Here is a 14740-nt window from a genome sequence, read left to right as displayed (position 1 = left end):
GTGTTGCAGCTTGCCTGACTGATTTAGTGACTTGAGTTCAATCTGAAACACTTCAGAGCAATTTCAGTGTGAACTCTCTAAGAGGTTGCTATGACTCATCCTTCTCCAGGTTGGTAAAACGCTCTGCTCTGTGCTCCGCCATGGCTTCCAGCAAGCCTCTTGGACCTGTGAGACGTAGAGAAGGCAAGCAGTTTCCCCTTGAGACGTGGGTCTGACATCAATTAGCACTGGCTAGTTTTGAATGATGCCCTCATTCATATAATGGGACTGTATGGAGATGTCTTCACACATGGGTAACCTATCTGGCTGTTAAAGTCTCAGCAGTTCTGCCTCATAGTCAGGCATGGGTTAATCACTCATTGCATTTCAGAGTTCATCTCCCTGTGCACTCCAACTTCTCCCCTGGTTAAGGCCCTTTTGAACATGGACACCATATCGGCCAAGGTTCTAATATGTGCGCCTCTCCAGGTTTGTGAATCTTTCCTAATGATTCTTCATAGCTGCTGAATCCATTCACTGAAATCTCTAGGATAACATCATCTAATCCCAGAGATTTATTTGCTTTGGGCTCTCTTTGTCTGTCTATCATCTTGGTTATGATCAAACTCATTAATTAATCTGCGATACTCAAGGCTTCCCTGGTGTCCACCTGCAGGGCAGGAAGTAGAGATCCAGTGTGCTTACCTCACTCTGCTCACCCCGGTTTGAAATCTATTTGCATCTTTACTGTTCTCACTACTTCCCTTCTTTCCCTCGCACTGATGAACAGATGAATGTGATTTCTTCTGAATTCCCTCAGCAAGCAATTAGGAAGGTAAATAGTAGGTGATCTTTAATTGCAAAGTTTTTGCAGTCTGTAAAGAGGCTTTGCTGCTATTGTTCTGGGCATTGCTGGAATACTGTCCACAGTTGTAGTCTCTTCACTAATAGAAGGATGTGCTTTCATCAGAAGGTATACTGACAAGGCTCACTAAGTTAATGGGAGAGGCTGGAGAAAAACATAAAATGCTGGAGGAACTCAACGGGTTGGGCAGCGAACATGGAGGGAAATACTTGGTTGACATCTTGGGCTGAGACATCTGGACAGAGTGATTGGAGGTAGTTGCTTGCTGAGTGGTGAGATTAGAAGGTCTTGAAAGAGCCTTTGAGAATCATCAGGTTCTGGCGTTTGGTGATACCTTGGATCTGAGGGTGGTATAACTTTTTCACTCCCGCATTCCTGTTTTGGCATCTTTGCCACTATCATGAGCCTTGGCTATCACCTGCCCAGATGGAGGGTCTTGGCCTGAGCCGCTGAAGTAAATCATACCATTTACTTCCATAGCTGCTGCCTGACCTACAGAGTTCCGCCAGCATCGCTCACCAAACTGATTGTTCAGATATCCAAAGAGCAGGAAATGAACAGGGTGGCTCCTTGTTCACTGGGTTTAGCGGAATGAAAGCTGATGACATGAGTGTGCACAGAGTGCGTCAGGCTAGACACCAAGAAATTCTTTCACCTGGCTATACATTCCAGAGTCAGGGATCAGTCTTCAGGGAATGGATCTGTAATGTTAGAAATGTGAGGAAAGATTTCTTCACTGAGCAGTTTGTGAATATTTGGAGTTCACTCCCGCAGAGACGATAGCGGGAGTTCAGTCATCGAGTATGCTTAAGACTGATAGACCTTTAGTCATCAGGTGAACAAAGATATACTATTGGAAGGGTACTTTAAGATGTGGATGGGCTACACTGAGGATCTACAAAACTGAGAAGCTCCTGTTCAAAATAAAAGCCACTGAAGAAAGCTATAGGGTTCTAAAAGATGGCTGTTAAATAATCTTTCAAGAGGGTGAACCCTTGCAAGGCATCAGCCTCTGTTGTTGAAACTGGTAAGGTTTTGAAAACCTTTGCCAACTAATTGGCAGGAGCATTCAAGGACATCTTTAATCTCTCACTGCTGCAGTCAGAAGGTCCCACCTGCTTCAAAGGGGCGATAATCATACCAGTGCCCAAGAAGAGCAGGGTGAGCTGCCTCAATGACTATCCCCCAGTGGCTCTCACATCTAGTAAGCTAAAGTGCTTTGAGAAGTTGGTCATGGCCAGAATCAACTCTTGTCTAAGCATAGACCTGGACCTACTGCAATGTACCTATTGTCACAGTATGTCTACACAAGATGCCACCTTATTGGCTCTTCACATGGCCTTGAATCACATAGACAATAGTAATACCTATGTCAGGCTACTGTTTATTGACTACAGCTCAGTGTTCAACACAAACATACCCTCAGTTCTAATCAAAAAGCTCCAAAACCTGGGTCTCTATACCTCCCTTTGCAAATGGATCCTTGACTTCCTCACTAGGAGACCACGATGTGTGCAAATTGGAAATAACATCTCCTCCCTGCTGATAATCAACAATGGTGCACCTCAAAGATGCACACTCAGCCCTCTGCGCTCCTCTCCCTACACTCGCAATGGCTCAAATCCATCTTTAAATTTGCTGAAGACACAACTATTTTTAGCAGAATTGCAAATGTTAATGAGGAGGCGTACAGGATCAAGATAGGTCAGCTGGTTGAGTGGTGTCACAACAACAACCTTGCACTCAATATCAATAAGACCGAGGAATTGATTGTAGACTTTAGGAAGGGGTAGTCAAGGGAAGACACACCAGTCCTCATCTGGGGATCAGATGTAGAAAGGTTGAGCAGTTTCAAGTTCCTGGATGCCAGCATTTCTGAGGATATAAACTGGGCCCAATATATTGATGTAATTACAAAGAAGGCAGAACAGTGGCTAAATTTCATTAGGAGTTAGAGGAAACTTAGTATGACACCAAAGATACAAGCAAATGTCTGCAGATTCACCGTGGAGAGCCTTCTACTGGTTGCATCACCGTCTGGTATAGAGGAGTGACTGCACAGAATCAGAAAAAGCTGCAGAAAGCTGTAAATTCAGCCAGCTCCATCATGGTCAATAGCCACTCCAGCATTCAAGACAACTTCAAAAGATGGCTCAAAAAGGTGGCATCCATCATTAAGAACCCCCCATCACCCAGGACATGCCCTCTTTTCATTGCTACATCAAGGAGGCCGCACAGGAGCCTGAAGACACACACTCAGCATTTCAGAAACAGCTTCTTACCTCTGCCATCAGATTTCTGAATGGACAAGGAACCCATAAACACCTCCTCAGTTATTTTTGCACTATTTATTTAACTTATTTTTATATTTACTTCTTATTGTAATTTATAGTTTTTCTTTCTATGTATTGCAATGAACTGCTTCTGCAAAACAACAAATTTCCTGACATATGCTGGTGACATTAAACCTGATTTTGATTCTGATCTAACTACAAACTGCACAACACTAATTGTTATGGTCAGATACAGCAGACAACCGATCACTCACCAGCAGGGGAAATCCCCTTGTATCAAACCCTGTCTTTACTTGTTACTCAACCACACACTTTCATAAGGACAGAACAGTGTTGCAACGAATGAGGCAAACCCAAACACAGGACGCAGGCACCGAGATTGAGTTAGGATGTAGACGTGAGCATGAGCATTGAACAGCAAACAGGAGGAGTGCAGGAAAGCAGGAGGCAGGCAGAACTCATCTTGACACAGAGTGTAGAAAGGGAAGCAGCAGACAAAACTTTTCTTAGCACAGAGAGACAGAGTTACACAGGTAAACCTCAGAACTGGAGCTGAACTTAGAAAACTTATCTTGACTCGGAGAGACTGAGTTTCACAGGTAAAACTCGGTACAGATGCAAAACTTAGAACACACAATCCTAAGTGGCCGTGAAATGTTAATTACCACACAGGCAAAGCCAATGATCTGGCAACTAGTGGGTGCAAAGCCAGGGTTCCTAAACTGCAGGTCTTGATGAAAACCAGGTGTGCTGCCTTCAAAGGAAATTAGGCAAAAATGGGGGAATTAACAGTCGGAACCATGGTACAATCAAAATGAATTAGGAGAAAATGGCGAATTATCGGCTGGGATCGTGACACACAGGGAACTCTCTTGACCTCGGTCCCCAGAAGCCGCAAGGTTACATCTCTAGGAGGAACCTATAGGCGGATTGGTCAGTCAACGTCTCACAGTATGGATCTCTCAACCCATGATGTCACAGAAGGATAACATTCAGTTCAGCGTCTCTGTACTGTCTCGATGAATGCCCTTTCCTCTTCTCCATCCTCAGCACTCTCACTTTGATTTCTTTTAGAGCATACTCATTTTGTGCAGGAAGTTCATCATTCATTGGTCATGTCAATGTTCCATGTGTCCTCCCCTCTGGCTTCAGTGTTTTGAGGCACCTGCCATTCTATTTAAACCATGCATTTAGGGTCATAGAGTTTCATAGCACAGATATAGGCCCTCCAGCCTAACTCCTCCAAGATGCTTACTTGAGCTAGTCCCATTCAAAATCTCTCTGAACCTTTCCTATCTCTGTACCTGTCCAAATGCATTTTAAATATTGTTTTTGTACCTGCCTCAACCACTTCCTCTGGCAGCTCATTCCATACACAGATTCCCCTCTGTGTGAAGCAGTTGCCCCTCAGGTTTCTTTTAATTTTTATCCCTTAAACTGATCCTCTCTAGTTCTTGAAATCCTAAGAGGCTGATGTTTGCCTGGACAATTTTATAACAATTGCCTGACCATTCTCTGGGATCTACTGACAGCACTGAAGATGGCACTCAGCTATCCCTTTGTACTGTTCATCAGTGCACATCACATCGTAAGCAATGTGGGAGCATCTGCAAAACTATATGATGCAGTACAATAATCTGCTATGTATTACCTGGCATCTTAGGCCTCTGACCAGTGCTGCATGACTGAAATGTTAATTCATTCAGAGGTGTAACAGAGCTCCATTTTCCCATCTCACTCAGCTGATGTTGGCGAAACACAGTGCAAGGCATTCACAGGTTAATAGCAGAATATTTGCAGTTGCTAAAATTTTAGCAAAATAGTTGCAGTTAATTGGACACTCGGCAAATGGTGCCTGATTACAACAAACAGACATTGGCCAGATGTAATGCAGCTGAGACAAGGTGAGACACAGTGGTGCCTTTTCTCTTCCTTGGCTGTAGAGCAAATTCAGCCGGCATTTTTGAATAGATTTCACATTAACGAGATGTTAGCTTAATTACACCTTCACCAAACTAAATGTGAAAGCCATATCACCCGATTATATTCATTAGTAATATATAATCCTCATTCATTTACTGCTGCTATGATGATATAACTGGTGTTTTCCATGTGGCTACACTCCCTGTGCTATACTGCGACACCTTAATCATTTTCAAATAGGAGGTAAATGAACCACCAGCTAAAACATTTCTAACATCACGTGGGACACTTCATTCTGTTGTTACATTGACACCCCATTGGTACAATCAATAATTGTCACCTCCCTCATTTCTATTACCAAGCTCAGAACATTAATCAGTGAATAGATGCCTTCGACTTACATCCATGAATTCCACATTCGCCTTGGGACCTGTTCTCTCACGGAGGATCTTAATGGCTACAGGAATCTTCACCGTCTCTCCCTCTGGGACCCAAATGCCCTGAAGAAGACAAAAAGCGTCACCTCAGAAAAATGCTTTGTACAAACAAACTATTTCCATTACAAATGGCTCTAGCTGGGGGAGCTTTACCTCAGCTGTCAACGGCTAACAGGAGCAACCAAGAAAATCCATGAGCAGAATAGATTTAGATGGATCAGCCTGCATTAAGATGAACTGGCAGTGCATGCAGTTCGAAAGCCTTAAATCATAATTTGAGAGGGCAGCTGATGAAACAAAGGAAATCGCAAAATCCTGAGAAACTGCTAAAATGAATGAATAGGAGTTAATGTCGTGAGTCACTATGGAAGAGAAAGTCAGTGCAACTTACTTTGTAGACTGTCCCAAAGGCGCCAGAGCCAAGAATCTTGATGCGTTTCAGCTCGGTCTCCTTGAGGATCCTAAGTTGGGCCTGATTTGGAGCAGCGCCACTAGGGGTTAAAGGTTCCACTAGCTGAAGACAGAAAGAATTTGAAACATGAATTTCTTGAGTCACTGGAACGATCAAGGAAGCAGAGGTCTGGGATATATTTTCATTACTTTCAGATCAAATTGAGGGCCACCACGTATTCGAGATGATGCCATTTCAGTTCAGGAGCACAGAGAGTGGTGACGTTTCACAAATGTCTACAATGGCAATTGGGTCTGGGCCGACAGACATATCTGGAGAGAGTGCAGAGGAGATTTCCAGGACGTTGCCTCAGATGGAACAATTCCCTACAGAGACTGGATTTAGAAGATTCATAAGAGATCTTATGGGTTGGATTTGTCTTCCTCAGAGCTGAAGACACTGAGGATTTGGGATGTGATTGAGGGATACAAAATAATGAGGGCATTGATAGGATAGAATATAAGAAACTTGTCCCCATGACCAAGCTGGCTAAAATTAGCAGGCATCAACTTATCATGAGGGAGAAGAGATTTGGGAGGGATCTGAGAAAGAATTTTTTTTCGCCCAGAGGGTGGTTGCAATCTACAAAACACAGTCTGAGTGGGTGGTGGAGCCAGGTGCACCCACAACATAGAACAAGCATCTGAATGAGCTCCTGGATTGTCAAACCTCAAAGACTACAGATTTAAGTGCTGGTAAATGGGACAACTATGGATGGGTAATTCACAGTTCGATTTGGTGGGTTAAAGGGCTGGTTTCTATGCTGTATGATTCTAAACTACATTGCAAAGACTAGATAGTGTAGAAGAAGCAAAAACGTCATAGAACTTTAAAAGGAAAATAAGCTTGTAAAGGCAGAGAAAGTTTATCAATGAGGTTTATTTAAGGAGACTTTTAAAGGAATAGATGAGCACCAGATAGACCAAGGGAATTTCAGTGTGTGAGCATCAAGCAGCAGGAGCAATGAAGGAGCAATAAAGGAAGAGAATGCAGGGAGAAGGGGACTGGGTGAGTTTGATAGGAAGATACTACTTGAGGAAGTTGGAATGGTTTGAGTTTGTGACTCTTCAGCAACACTAAAATAAATGCTGCTTAAGAAGACATAACCTGATTGGTTTTATTTCAGCTCTCGCCAACCAACTACACTGAATAAGATGGGCCCAGCCTGAAGAGCATCAATGACTGTGTTGCATGAATTCACACCAGAATGGGCTCAGTCTGGAGCACACAATACGACCTTCCCCACAGCTGGGAGATATTGGGCCATTGTGGGCTGATGGGGAAGAGAGAGGAAATGGGTTACAAGCAATACCTTGTTGGCTTGTATTGAACTTCATGCAGTCTGGACTAGAATTAGACTGAGTGGATCTGGTGCCTCGGTGCAATTGAGCACATTCTGAAGCTGGAATGGAGGTGCATATGTTTCCATCTCTACCTTTAATCCTCATCTCATTACTAGCTCATGAAAGCTTCGGCATGAGACCCATTTATCAACCAAGCAATCAGTCAAGGTGTAACATTACTGTTTATTTGCTTGATAGAAGCCTTGCCAAAGTTGAATGGCTCCTTTTAAATCCACGGCCTGAGGTTGTAAGGAACTGGCTAACGGTGGGATTTGGGCCAAACGCAGGAAAATAGACTGGCTCAGATAGATCTTTTTGTCGTCATGAACGAGCTTTCAGTACTGTGTACTTCTATGACTCCGTCTGCTGTTCAGCCAACACCCACCAATGCCTTGGAATGTCACTGGGTATGGCATCCCAAAGACACAATAGTTAGCTGGCTAATTAAATACTATAAATGACTGGTTAACTTACATATCAGTAGCAAAATTGGTGGTGTTACAAGGTAGAAATTGGGGGACTGTAACTGCTATAGACTTGGTAGGCTGAATGTTCGCATTCTATGTCATAAGAATTTGAAGTGTATTTTCCTATTTAGCGGAGAAAAAAGAAACAGCTGAGCTCGGCGAGTTGATGTTGTCCACTGGCATTACCTCGGTCTCCAGGAAGCGGCGCATTGCCCGTTTCTTCTTGATGCTCTTCCTCCTCAGGTACACGGCCACCACCAGCCCCAGGATCACCACAATGAAGAGGCCGCCTATGACTCCAGCAGCGATCAGAGGGGTCCTGCCGATCGAAGCGACAGGGGAGGGGGTGGGGGGGGAGCAAATGTCAGTGAGGGAGGGGCAGTCACAGCAAAAAGAAGGAAGAAAACCGCAAACGCGTCCAATCACCCTCAGGCAATCACACCAGTCTGTCTAAAGAGAACAGGCAGAAATTCCCCAGGTACCCCATGATCAATCCCAAGCAAAGAGTTGCGTGTGAATAATATTCCCACATGGGATACAGTAATTAGCTTAAAATATTTCAACCCCTATTAAGAATCCAGCAAAAGGATGCCTGTGCATTCTGTTTATATTTTTGGGTTATGGGAGGTTATATGGTAGGCTAATTGTTAATCTATGATCACTGCGTTTCCCCTGGGTCCCAGTGGTGTCGCTTCTTCAAAGGGGAAAACACACATACATGGATATTAAGTGAAAGTTTGACTTCTGAGGCCTTTATACATTAGAGACAGAGAGAAGATGTTAGGTTTGCGATAACACTTAAAAGCATATCCTGAAATTCTGACTAAACAGGGCTGTTAGGCAAGGGAAGGAGAAAGGAGTGTAGAGCAAATTTCTGTCTTGATGACTGAACGGTAATTATAATGAATGCTTGAACTCTTTCTGAAGGGCTTCACTTGGCTCTAAGAAGCCCTTGAGGAAGTAGAGTGAGATAGAATGGGGGAGGGGTGGTGGGCTCTGAAGGAATGTACAACGTCTGGTTGTGTAAATCCCACCTGCTTTCAAAGCCGAGCTCATCAGACTTGGTTTTTAATTAGAAATATTCATCATTGTAATCCGCTTTTATTACCAGAAGGGTCTAAAAGGAAATCATCCAAACTCAGCAAAGAGGCAAGGCAGCAAACAAAGACACCTGCTCCAAAGGGCCCATTGATCGACTTAAAAGAGATGGGAAACAAGAGCTGAATTAATATTTTCCTTCAGAATATGATTCATTGGGCAAAATATCCTCCCGATTGATATTTCCCAACAAAACAGGAAGGGGATCAGAGAAGAGCGTGGTGCATTTCCTGCTGCTGAGTGAGAAGAGCGGGAAGATGGCAGAGGATTGTAGGGGGAAAGTGGAGGTGGGCGGCTCGGATGGGGAGAAAGAGAAAGCTTTTCAGTAGGAGCAGACCATTAACTGACGAATAAGCACATACAAGACACCAGTGAGAGGAAGAAGACCAGATTATTACAGATACATATTCCACATACGAACAGAAATCTGACTGTACCCCCCGCCCCCCACCAAGTTCCCTCTGCTTTGCAGTAACGACTGGAGAGAAGCAAAGAAAGCACGGGAGAAATATGTCAAAAGGGGACATGGCAGAAAGCACTAGGACAACACCAACCTATCTGAAAAGGATCATCAATAAATAGTCAGTGTGTTTGTGGGTGGAATCACTAATGGAGCAGTGTGTCTGGGAATGGGGATCATTATTGTGAACGGGTCCGCCCGGGGGAGGATCATCAACGGGACGGTGGAAAACATTGACTGTTTGGTTGGCGTGGAGGAGGGTAATTTATGGACAGGTCATTCTGGGGGAAGACTATGCTGACTGTGTTAAGTTGATAATGGCTGTGAGAGTCGGGGGGGGGGGGGTGACGGTGGTGGTCTCTGATGTACAGGCCTGCTTTAGTGTAAATCAGTAAAGGACTGGCCTGTTAGATAGTTCATTGATGGACTGATCGGTCTATGGGAAGGTGATAAATGGTGTTGAGGAGAATTGCTATAGGATGAATCTATATGGACAAGGATTAATACTGGACTGGGATGTACAGGGAGTATCGTTGATGGAACTGTCCACTGAGATGGAGAAACATAAATGGACAGGCCTGTCCTGGGGAGGAATATTAAGGGTCATGAAGGGATTGCTTTCTGTGAGGGAAGATTGGTCCATACTTGGATTGTAGGACTGGTTTTGTGGGAAAATGGAAAATCGTGGACTAGTCTGTGTGAAGGAAGAATTTTAAAAGACATCTGCATGGGGGAGGATTATTAATGGACTGGTCAGTGTGGGGGGGGGGGTGGCTAGATTACTGTGGACTGGGCATGAAGGAATGCAATTTCAGTACTGAACTGACCTGGCAGGCAGGGGTAAAATGAAGAAATGGTCTGTCTGGGGGAGAATCTTTAATGGACAAGTCTGCCTGGAGGGCTCCTATCACTAATGGACCAGTCTGTCCGGAGGAGGGCTCACGCTGGAGTTGTTTGAGGTTCCTGGAAGTTGCTGCCCTGAGGGAACAGCTCCATGGGAATAAACTGTTGCCCGGCAGCTTGTGGTCCCTGGTTAGGACACTCCAGCCAAGTGCCGTTTAACACAGGTTCTGCAGCTACTGTGACAGTGCACATTACCATGTCATCTCTGCTGGCACAGAACTGCAATTACTGTGACAGATATTTGATGTTTTAATGAGGCTCCAGTCAGGAGGTTTCCAATGAATCCAGTAAGCTTCCTGTCTGAAAGGCACACATGCTAACGGTGTTGTACTGGGATAATTACTGCTGCGGTTATGGTGCCCCCTGCTCTCTGGAGTAAAAGAAGCTGGCTTCCGGCAGGCTTCTTATTCCTTCTGAAAATGAGTCCAGTTGGTCACTGCTTACAAGTCCTGTGATGAGTGTGAGGCAGGATGGGACCAGGAATCCAGGATCTCAGCAGAAGCTGGGTAACCAGATAGTAATCATTTGCAGGAACTCAGTCATCAGTTCTTTGGAATGGTCTCAGAAATTCCAGGAGCGAAAGATTCTTTTCTAGGAAACATCTTTGATCAGTACAAAGGGGAAAAGTATCAGACAGTTTAAAAAAATAATGGCTTCTCCATTAAAATAGTCTTGTACATGGATTCAAAAAATGTTGCTTGTCTGTTTGTTCATCCAGTTCAGTGGCAAAAAAATGTTTGCTTTCCGTTTGGAGGTATTGATAAGATGGACATGCTGAGCAACCAGGGGCTGGAATGTGGTGGTGGGATTATCTGAGATGATGGGATATGTATAATGAAATCCCCTGGAATACATGAGCCTGCCTGTATTTCCCTTGAGAAAGTGCAGGGGTGCTGTCTTCCAGAACCATTACAATCTTTCTGATGAAGGTTCTCCCACAGTTGGGGAGGGAGCTCTGGGGTTTAGAACCAGTGCTGATGCGGACTGTTGATATATTTCCTAATCAGGATGGTGTATGACCTGGGAGGGTGGGGGGGGGGGGGAATCAGTAGGTGGCGGTGTTCCCATTTATCTGCTACCCTTGTCCTTCTCATGGGCGTGAGAGGTGCTGTCAGAGTAGAGGAATGACAGTGCTTTTGTAGACTGTACACATTGGATGGTGGACGAAGTTCCAATCCAATGGGCTGCTTTGCCCTTTAGGGTGTATAGCTTCCTGGGCCAGTAGAGCTGAATTCTTCTGGGCAAGTGGAGGGCATTCGTCTGCTATGGCTGGTCAAAGGTGGCACAGCAGCATAGTAGTAGACGCGACACTATTACAGCTCAGGACACTCAGAGTTCGGAGATCAATTCTGACGCCATCTGTAAGGAGGCTGCATGTGTTCCCGGGAACTCTTGGATTAACTCCGGGAACTCAGTCCAAAGAAGTACCAGTCGGTAGGTTAACTGGTCATTGTAAATTGTCCTGTGATTAGGCTAGTGTTAAATAAATGGTTTGCTAGGCAATGCAGCTTGTTGGGCTAGAAGTTCCTCTTCTGCACGGTATCTCTAAATAAATAAATAGAATTATAACACCAACCCCCTGCTGTGTCAGATATTGATAGTGGGGCTCTGCATTGGTAATGCCAGTTAATGCCAAGGGACAAGTGTTAAGACCCAAGGCCAGTGGAGGTGGGCTCTGCCCAGTAGTTTTGTGGCACTTGCCGAACATCAGTCCGAGTGTTATCCTGGTCTTGCTACATGCAAGCATTGGCTGCTTCTCTGGCTCAGGAGTTGAACATGGTAAAAAAAACTCACGTTAATCATATTACATCACCTTTACTGATCCGGTGATGGAAGTACGGCGTTGATGGAGCAGCGAATAAAAACCTGGCTGATGATTCCACTGCCTGAGCCTGGGCACTGTCAGCATAAGGAGAGAAGTTTACACCCAGATCTGCCAGGACATGACTTTGGGGGGGGGGGGGGGGGAAATATGAATAAACCAGAACGGGACAAAAGCCCCAAAATGTATTTTTTTTTGTAGTTCATTGTCAGCATGTCTGTTTCACAAGGATGTCACTACTGGGATGATGTTGCTTTAAGTGTTTCTATTGTCTTGGCATGGCTAATTAGCACTGAGCTGCAAAATTAAGGGATCATGACCTTGGGACTCGGGTGTACAGGGTTATAGACCGGCTCTGACTGCATCAAGAACAGGAGGGGAAAAAGAATATGGACTTGTTAAGTAACATAGGAGGATATTCAGTGAGGAAATTCTTATGTTTAGCATGGTAGGAACTGGAATTTTATTCTGCTCCACATATGTTCAGAGCTAAGGAAGGCCATTAAACAGAATGAAATCAATTGTCTTTGTCAGGACTGTATCAGTGTCACAGAAACCCTATCTTCAGCAGAATGGAGAGTGTGTGCAAAGTAATCACTCATATCTGTTCCCTGTTTGTCACCCTAGGAGTGTTGACCCAGCACATATTATAATAGTCTTGAATCTGCCTCCGAAGCTTTTAATTCCCTTGCACTGACAAAAGTATTAACTCAGTAGTGGCGTCTGTATTGTGCAGCAAGATGTAACAGTGTCCTGGGTGGGTTACTAGAAAGCATCACAGGTAATTCTAAGCAGACTACAGTTGCCCAACATCCCTTGCACTCTCTCCGGTTAAAATATCATTCAGCAAACATCAGATCCCTGCTTTCACTTAATCTGCACAAGTAATCCACTCTCAAAGTTGAGACTAAGAAGATAAGGCCTAGCAGTTAACCCTGAGCAATTAGTGAAATACTTCAGATCTCATTAGTGTGGCACTACAGCCTTAAAAAAGAAATGTTCACAGATGAAAGTAGAGCAAGAAGACAGAGACCAAGACCATCGCGTTGATTGTACCTTATCTTATTATACGCTTGTGACAAAGTGATTAGTAGGTTAATTTGATGATATCACAGGTTTTCAATTTCTAATATCTAGCCATCATTTAGTTGACCTATGAGACACAAGATGGGGGCTGAAAAGGGTATGAGATGAAAATATGGTGGATGGTACCTAGCATGTCGGGGAAGGTGGAATGAATCATCTGCACGAAGGAAGGACCTGTACACCTGACTTCAGCTAGAGCACCGCACCATCCCTTTCTCAGCAAACATTCGCACAGCACAGCATGCAGCGGACAGTGCACAATAGTACCTATCCATCAGCTCGATGCAGTCCCGAATACGTGGGCCTGTGCACCTGCAGCACAGCAAGGTTGAAGTCCATTATTCAGGAGTGGGGAGAGGAACAAAAAAACCATCATGTTAACAGAGTAATTACAACCTTCGCAATGTTACAGTAACACAGTCACAATGGTTAAATTACAGCCTTGGGGCCCCCCTACATGTTGTTTCACCTTCAAGGGAACCTGCCAGTGCATTACACCCTCCCCGCCACTCCCCTTCAACCACGAATCCAACAAAAGTGAGATAAAAGCCTTTTTAAAAGCATACCAAAGCAGGGACAATGACAATGCAATCTGGATGGAATGAACCGGTGATTAGGAGAATGAATGCCACATGAATTGAACGGTTATCAGCACTGTGTTATAAACCAGTCTGTTGAAACTATTCATACTCGACACAGATAGAGGGTGACAGATAATCATACACACACACTACCCTCTACCTCCCTGGGTCGCGTCGGAAACCAAGACCCAGCCGCCAAATAAAGCGAGCGGACTTGTAACTGCCTGACTTCAATTCTTCTCGATTGTTTTCGGTCAAAAGCAAGGGAATGGTCTTCACTGGGAGCATCCAATGCAGAGAAAAATGTGTTGAAGAAAGCAGCAAAGACCCCATAGGTCAGGGGCCAGTCTTGTTCTTGATTATTTCTCCAGTTAAGACGTAGACGTGTTACAAATTGACTGCAGGCCAATTATTGCAATATACTGTAATGAGCTGTGGGCCACTTTGATTTATCTACCATTGTCATGTGTCCAACTCCTGCCCATCAAGGCGGGTTTAGGCTCAAGACAATTACACCCATTAAGAGGGGAAACGTGTTGTGATTGGCACAATGCACTAGGACTGGGATGTTTACATTCAGTTCTGTTTTTTCTTCATTCCTACTGTCAGATCATGATTGGCAAGTCCTGCATCTAATGTGCATCCCAAGCTTCCTGGGGATATTGCTGGTTACCTCCCTTACTGAACCGCATTTGTGACGGTCAGGGCCTTCAGGGGTGTGTGTGTGTGTGTGTCTTGGATGGCACCAGGCAGGGGCATACTCATGCTCTAGCTGCCCCACTGGTCAAGGACACAAGGTGGGACGATGGTGTCAAGGAAACTCTAACCTGTTGGTGTAGCATGAGTTGCAGATGCTCCACACTAGGCAACAGTGTGCAGGTTGTGAAGGAAGTGGGAGAGGTCGATGGTCAGAATCACTGTCAAGTTGTGACAAGAGTTGTTTTGCTGTAGCAGTACAGTGCAATACATAAAACAGGACTAAAGAGAATCCCAAAGCATTCTATACAGACATCAAGAGCAAGAGCATAATT

The 14740-nt window shown here is 44.5% G+C and overlaps 1 protein-coding gene across 9 annotated transcripts in view; it reads right to left on the bottom strand.

The window, feature by feature from the left end:
- Window positions 1-14740, bottom strand: part of LOC132392867 (receptor tyrosine-protein kinase erbB-4-like) — a 942732-nt gene that overhangs the window by 249326 nt on the left and 678666 nt on the right. For all 9 annotated transcript variants that reach the window (XR_009511679.1, XM_059967363.1, XM_059967364.1 and 6 more), the window contains exons 16-19: window positions 13396-13440; window positions 7946-8078; window positions 5890-6012; window positions 5463-5561 (exon numbers count right to left, since the gene is read on the bottom strand). Coding sequence is in view for 8 of the 9 variants with exons in the window: in XM_059967363.1 (XP_059823346.1) it covers window positions 5463-5561; window positions 5890-6012; window positions 7946-8078; window positions 13396-13440 (400 nt within the window). In the remaining variant the exon portion in view is untranslated. The remainder of the gene's footprint in view (window positions 1-5462; window positions 5562-5889; window positions 6013-7945; window positions 8079-13395; window positions 13441-14740) is intronic.

This window comes from Hypanus sabinus, chromosome 4, assembly GCF_030144855.1.
Source record: "Hypanus sabinus isolate sHypSab1 chromosome 4, sHypSab1.hap1, whole genome shotgun sequence".
Classification (NCBI taxonomy): Eukaryota; Metazoa; Chordata; class Chondrichthyes; order Myliobatiformes; family Dasyatidae; genus Hypanus; species Hypanus sabinus.
The sequence above is the reverse complement of the archived record's forward strand: the minus strand, read 5'-3'. Positions and strand labels throughout refer to the sequence as shown.